Here is a 7,073-nt window from a genome sequence, read left to right on the forward strand (position 1 = left end):
AGTAAAGAAGTAAATAATTGATATACAGAGAAAATCAGTTAAATTCTGTCAGTCTGTCGTGTGTGTGTGTCTGGTGTTTTTGATTACCCCAGGCACATAAGCTGCACTGAATCCCTCCTGAGCCATTTCCATTTTCAGAGAGTCACCACTAGATTGAGATCCTATGACAGCAAAATGAATGAAGACAGTAACTAGAAGTTCCTCTTCATTCATGTATAATCACATTCGGGAGATTTAAATTGAAATTAACCCCCCCCAATCAACCCCATGGAAATTGACATTTTTGCAAATGGAACAACTGAAAATGTAAAATGTAATCTAACTATTGTGGGAACTGTACCTTCAATAGAAAAGAGTCTGTCCTGCAAGATGTCCCTCAGTTTGTCAAGCGCTTCAAAGTTGTCCACTTTAAACACATGCTCTAGTTTTGGAGAGGATGCAATGGCGTTCAATTCTGCTCTTGCTGAGTTAGAATTAAATGCATTCCCCACCTAGAGATATGAAGAAAAGGTGTTTTAGAGGTGTAACTGCAGTGTGTGACAGAGTTGATCTGTTTATGGATACATAGAGGCGGTCATGTCAAATTATTATTGTAGTCGTTACAATGTGAGCTATTTACCCGTAAGGTTTTGCAGACAGTAGTTTGATCTGACCACATATACTCTTGTTCTAAATGTGGTGTACAAGAGCCTAGAACTCATATTCAAATGTAAAGAGAAAGTAACCCAACCCAACTTCTTATCTCTGGTCATCATCCATCACTTCCTGATTCAGAATTATTATTCTGAATCAGGAACTAATGGATGACCAGAGATACGAAGATCCATCTACTATAGGTTTAGTGGAGCAATTTCAACAGTTTCTCTCGATGTCAAAGTGAGCCGAACATCTTACCCCAATTGCAAATCGGATAATGTTTTGCCTCTCAGCCATGGCTGCTGCCTGTTGTATGGAACCGCCATTAGATTGTCCATCTGTAATGACTATCAAGACCCTCCGCACGTTTGCTCTGGATCCTCCTGATGTTGAAAAGACGTCATTGCTGTCAAAAGAAAGATACACTTTAAAAACACTTTGATACAAAGTGGTTAACTACTAGGCTACATGTATTCATATTTTGTGTTGTTAATATATTCCAAAATTACTATTTCACACAACACAACAGACTGTTTCATATCACATATCACATTGCACATAATGCTTCCCTTTGTGGACAGAGTATAAACCTTGCTGTGTACCTTTAAGCTACTGATGTTTGTATCTCATCTAACTGTGGTGGTGAACCTGATCTAGAGAAGCATGTAGGCTACACACTTTGTATGGGATTTAACTTTACATTTCCGGTCCATTTGTTGTTTTCCTGTTTCTTTTTTACCATAATGAAGCTTTTTCAACACAAACATTTTTTTACAAGTGAAATTATTCATTTAGGCCTAGAGAAAACCACCATATTGTTAACTTCCTGTGTAGCGCCTCTGCAAGGGCAATATGAGTACTGGGAGTTGTGGAACATTATCATTGCAAAGGCACTTACACAACCCGTCGGATGGCTTCAGCCGTGTAAGTCGCTCCACTACGTTGCACAATGTTGTCAATGTCAGTTTCCCAAGGCCCAGAGCTGCGGAAATTATTAAAGTAAGAATGGATCCAGGAAGAGTACGAAAACTGGACAACTGCAAACTGCAAAAAGAAAAAACAAAGTGAAATATGTATTAAACACTATTATGCTTTGAAATAATTACAAATGCATTATATGGTCATATGATATTAATTGTATTTTACATTGGACCCAGAATGAATGCTCTGAGTCATGCTATCTATGAATATAATCCTACCTGTGTATCTCTTCCCAGTAACGAGCGGATCAGATCTTTCACAAAAGTCTTCATAATATTGAAATCAGTATAATATACGCTGCCTGAGCCATCCAGTAAAAACGCAATGTCTGCTTTGATTTGGCACTCTGTCAAAGAAAATAAATGGGTTAGGTTTAAGAATTTTGATATAGTTTTTAGCCATTTAAGAGGCTGTAGTGAGTTAAGATTACATTACATGATATCAACATATTTACCCTCAAAAGAAGCAGGCATAGGGAGTCCAATCTTATTATTATTTGCATCTATCTGTACGCACACGCCGTTGTATTTAGTGATACTTTTGCAGTCTTTTGGAATGGTTGGGCCACATGCCTGAAAAGAGAGAAAGTCATGTCTTCATTAACGGACAGTCGATTGAGTCGAATCCAAGCAGAAAGAAAATGGTATAAGCCTACTGTTACTGTACTACAAAGAGCAAAGACACAGATCATTTCATTCTGAAATCCAGTCCCTAATATACATGACATTGTGTGGCCATTACAGCAAACTTTTAACCCGTTGATACCTGATGCAGCATTTGCGTGTACTGTATATCCCTCATTTGTGTGCGTATCCCTTTAAGACCGCGAACCGCGTTAACGCGGTTCGCGGTCTTAAAGGGATACGCACACAAATGCTGCATCAGGTATCAATGGGTTAAGTGCCCCTTGCATTAACATGGCATCATGCAAGAAATGTACAGTTTATATTCTGATGTATTTTGGGTAGTGACTGGAGGTGTGCCATATCATAGCGTTATCGATATATCGTTACAGTTCATTATCATATCATATTGTGATATGGCAATATTCCAAGTACTTGATGTAATGACGTCACACCGTTATGCTGCGTAACGGTGTGACCTTATATGCTATCGGACGTAATATCAGACTTCAACATCATCATCACTGTTACAATGGGATTCTCATTGAACTGCAAAACCAACCACCGCGAAGCTTGAGTTTATCCAAGCCCAAAAGTCAAGATACGGAGCAGAGCAGAGCCAGTGTACCGTATCAGAGCTGGAGGCCCACATCAAACCAAGCAACGGGAAGGCAAGAAGATTGTGAGTTAATAAACGAATAAACTGTTATCTTTACCCCCTAGGATGATAACCTGCGAACATATAAGTGAGTCTCACAATCACATCAATGCACTAGAGACAGAGATAAACTTACATTGGGGCTGGGAGCTAATGGTGCTAGTTAACTTAAGTCAGGCTAGGCATACTTTAATAACTCTTAATCCTAATAATCGACATGATACCGTTAGGCCTTCGCTAATTGTAACACTCACCATAGTCGTTTTTGTGGTTGGGTCACTCGTCATTGTCAAACCAAGGGACATGTTGACTGCAAAATCTGGCACTGGGTTGAGAAGAAAGATAATATACAGCGGGATTTAAAAAGAAATCTGCATAATTGTAGTATATTAATGTTAATTAAGTTCATATGATTCAAGTATACTGATACTGTATGTCAGCCTGTAGGTCAGGGCTGGGCAACTTTGATGATAGAGAGGGCGACAGAAAAATGTCCTCGCTACCAGATTGTGACCGTGCACTTCCACCAGTAGCCTACTGTAACACCATCACTCCCAATTATAGCTACTAATAATCAAGATTGTTTTTAAATGCGTGTTTCACAAATCCGATTGCGGCAGTTCTTTGTAGGCCTATGTACATGAAACACATGCTCATGTATTTGTATCTGTTGGGGAGCTATTTCAGACCAATTTTATTAGATTGATGGGGCTGGGGAACTGTCTGCCCGTGCTGGCCAGCCTGGCTGCAGACACAGATACACTGCACGGGGCAGGTATCCCACTAGTTATAATAAAGAGGTGTTAAAAAAAAGACTAAAAGTCCTTCAGAGTGGATAAAGATGTTTAAAATGTTTAAAAGAAGATATTTGAAAAAAGAAGGATAAAGGTGTTTTAAAATCTTAAAGAATATAGGATAAGAATGTTTACATTTTTGGAACTCGTTGTTATGCCCGAGTGGAGCATACAACAGTTATAGTAATAATGGCAATAATAATGGTGGGGGGGGGAGAGGGGGCAGCTGTCTATAATGTTCTCTGAGGGGAGGCTTATGTAACGGCGTTGTGTTTGATGGTACTTGCAGCAACCCATGTTAAGGGTTTGCCCAGGAGTGGATTCGAACTGCCGACCTTCGGCTTGCTGGACGGACACGCTAACCACTGCACCAAGAGAGCTAGCTCCCTTAGCGGAGCTGATTAACGTGCCTTTATACTCGGGGAGTGAGTTTAACCAACCTACTCGCTACCACTCAGGACTCACGAGGACTCACATTAATTCGGTTACACTTACTCTCCCACACTTTGAAAACCCCTGATCTATGTTTTAGAGCTACTGAATTATTTACTCGTTTGTTTGTTTGTTTGTTTGTTTGTTTGTTTGTTTGTTTGTCTTAAAGATGTAGTATTTGGAGATGAACACTTACTGTTGTTATGTTGATTTAGAATTGGTGGTGGTTACCTGCAATTGTCATGGCAGTGCAGGACTCAGTGGAGCATTCATATATTTGTCCCCTCCTGTTTTGTGAATACTCAGCCAAGGGGGCGCTGACCAGCAAGCTGAGGAGAGGGACCAGAGACACATTTGAACTAGCCTGGGTAAACCCATCCCCCACGTGACCTGCTCTCAGACCTGCTCTCAGTCACTAGCTGACTCTCAGTCACTAGTGACTGAGAGCAGGTCTGAGAGCAGGTCACGTGGGGGATGGGTTTACCCAGGCTACATTTGAACAGCTTGTTTCATTTTCTTCATCAACGAAAGCTGGGTGTCTCCATCCTCATTACTGCAAGGGCAAAAAAAGGCCTCTGGAATAGATCACAACAGGCTTTAAAGATGGTAGCCCCCACACACGTCGTGGCCGTTGTAGAGCCATGTTGGCCCACAGCGATCCGTGCTTCCTCTGTACTCACCCCGTCCCCGGTCCTCTTTGCACCACCTGGTATCCAAAACCTGCAGCAGGTTGACTCAGGGACCTCCAGGCCACAGGATCGATGTTAAAACCTACTGCAGCTTTGAACACTGAGGATGGAAGGAGAAAGAAGTCGACGGTTTATCCGATTTAAAATATTATTTGCACATTTTAAACTCAATCACTAATTTCTGAGCAGGCTGGTCTGACTCAATGAAAGTAGTATAGGACGAATTAGTGTGACATCACGCACCCGGAACTGCCACCCGGAAATGCGGAGCCGCAGCACAGTATGAGTTGTGCCAAACAAACGTTAATATCTCAAAAACTATATACATCACATCGCTTCTATTTGGACATTCTGAGTGAGAGCAGAAGTAGCTCAAGGCTCTTTATGTATGTAGTGTTAAGGTTGTGTGAAATGCTACCAACATGAGGGCCGCAGGTTCGCGCCCCCGTGTTACCTCCGGTGTAGGTACGGATTCCCGTACCCCGCTGCAACCTCCCCGCTGTCAGTTGAAAAGAAGCGGCTGGCAACTGCGCATGTGTTGGAGGAAGCATGGTGCTAGTCTATGGCTCTCCCCAGATCGGCAGAGGGTGGAGCAGCGACCGGGGCATCAAGGGGCAAATTGGCCAAATACAATTGGGGAGAAAATGGGGGAGGGGGAATCAGAAAAGGAAGAAAAAAAGTCGCGCGAAATATAGCAGTTTTTTTTAAATGAAGTGAATTTAGTAAAAACACAGCCTGCTAGAGACACTCAAGGCTGGCTCCATAGGGTCCCATTATAAAGTTGAGTAAAAGTACATAATGTATCGCAAATGCACAAGAGTAGGAGTAGGCCTACTTATTCCTCAAAATAACTACTCTCATAAGTACAAAAGTAGAGTACATGTAATGTACTTGAGTGTCTACCCACCACCACTGGTGATTAAGAATAAAAGTACTTTACCACACTTTTGTCATTTTACAGGAACATCTTGATTAGCATATGTTATTCATTAAAAATGTTTAATTGATGCTGATATTTTACTATCATTGTACAAACTAAAATGTTAATATATGATTAATGTCAGTTGTGCTTATGGTAGATGCATGTTATTTAAGGATGCCAAAAGAAAAATGAAACAGGAGGCCTAACGTTGTCTTACCTGACAAGAACAGTGCAGCAGTAATGATCCAGTCCATTGTGTGACTCAACACACAAGAGGTGTAATGTGAAGTCTGAACTTGTAGATCTGATTTAGAATAAAACTGGAGGAAACTAACTACTTTTATTGGTGGAACTGCCAGGGAGGGGGGAGGGGGGGGTGTTGAGAGGGAACTGCAGCAGCAAGTAAGCTGACTGGACGTTCATTTGTCACCGATATAGAGGGAAATACCAATATAAAGTGTATAATAAATGTACAATATGTTTAGGTGGTTCCCATTTTCCAACAGTAAATATCTCCTCTCACCATCAAACTTCCTCTTTAAGTGCTCACAGAGGCAGAAGAAGAAGAAGACAAGAGGAACTTAACATTAATATCAATGATCACAGTTGATTTTATTTTTATTTTTTTGACACAAAGATCCACTAAAGAACAGCTTAAATGTATTTTTCACGCAAAAAATCTCATAAACAAGAGCTCCATTTCTCCTTTTTGCTTCACTTCCTCTATGTTACCTCATCTGATCTGCGTGTCAGAAAACTTTTTATTGACGTCTGTTTTGTGGAAGGGAGACAATTAAGCACGAGCTGGCAGAAGAGTGGCAGAATCAACATCGAATGGCCTCATATGTATGATTTTAATTAAATAAAAATATTAATAAATCATGCTAGAAGAGCTCTGGATTTGATTTATGCTGTCCTCATGAAGTGGTCCCGATAGCATAGACTGAAAAACAGAAAAGATTTGTGGAGAAGCTGTTGAACCAGCTGCTGATCTCAGATTTAACCAAAGTGATGCAGAATGGAAATTAACATCATGACTCACACATTCTATATTCCTATATTTAATTGTAGCCGGGTGGGTAAAAAGAAGCATCATTCCTATTTACTCCGCTAGAGGGCGCCAAGTCCGTTGATCCATAAAGTCGGAGTTTGCTAAATATCGCGAGACGAGACCAGGAAGTTAGAATCTACAATCCTTTTCCCTCCTGTTGATTTTGAAAGAGCAACCAACTCAACGCATAATCCCGGACTTCTACCTTGGTAGGATTTCATCAGATTGTCCAGCCACGCTAGCTTTCACGGAGCTTCCGTGCTGCTCGCCTTCAGTCCATTATGTAA

At 41.0% G+C, this 7,073-nt stretch overlaps 1 protein-coding gene across 1 annotated transcript in view; it reads right to left on the reverse strand.

Moving 5' to 3' along the window:
- Positions 1 to 5,989, reverse strand: part of LOC310783792 (integrin alpha-M-like) — a gene marked incomplete at its 5' end in the record, with an annotated part of 15,504 nt that extends 9,515 nt beyond the window's left edge. The window contains 10 exons of the mRNA XM_083644695.1: positions 88 to 161; positions 341 to 491; positions 895 to 1,042; positions 1,535 to 1,680; positions 1,836 to 1,963; positions 2,072 to 2,189; positions 3,153 to 3,223; positions 4,356 to 4,453; positions 4,805 to 4,913; positions 5,953 to 5,989. Of these exons, the coding sequence (XP_083500821.1) occupies positions 88 to 161; positions 341 to 491; positions 895 to 1,042; positions 1,535 to 1,680; positions 1,836 to 1,963; positions 2,072 to 2,189; positions 3,153 to 3,223; positions 4,356 to 4,453; positions 4,805 to 4,913; positions 5,953 to 5,989 (1,080 nt within the window). The remainder of the gene's footprint in view (positions 1 to 87; positions 162 to 340; positions 492 to 894; positions 1,043 to 1,534; positions 1,681 to 1,835; positions 1,964 to 2,071; positions 2,190 to 3,152; positions 3,224 to 4,355; positions 4,454 to 4,804; positions 4,914 to 5,952) is intronic.
- Positions 5,990 to 7,073: the final 1,084 nt, after the last annotated feature.

The sequence above is a fragment of the Poromitra crassiceps genome (assembly GCF_964638095.1).
Source record: "Poromitra crassiceps genome assembly, chromosome: 10".
Taxonomy (NCBI): Eukaryota; Metazoa; Chordata; class Actinopteri; order Beryciformes; family Melamphaidae; genus Poromitra; species Poromitra crassiceps.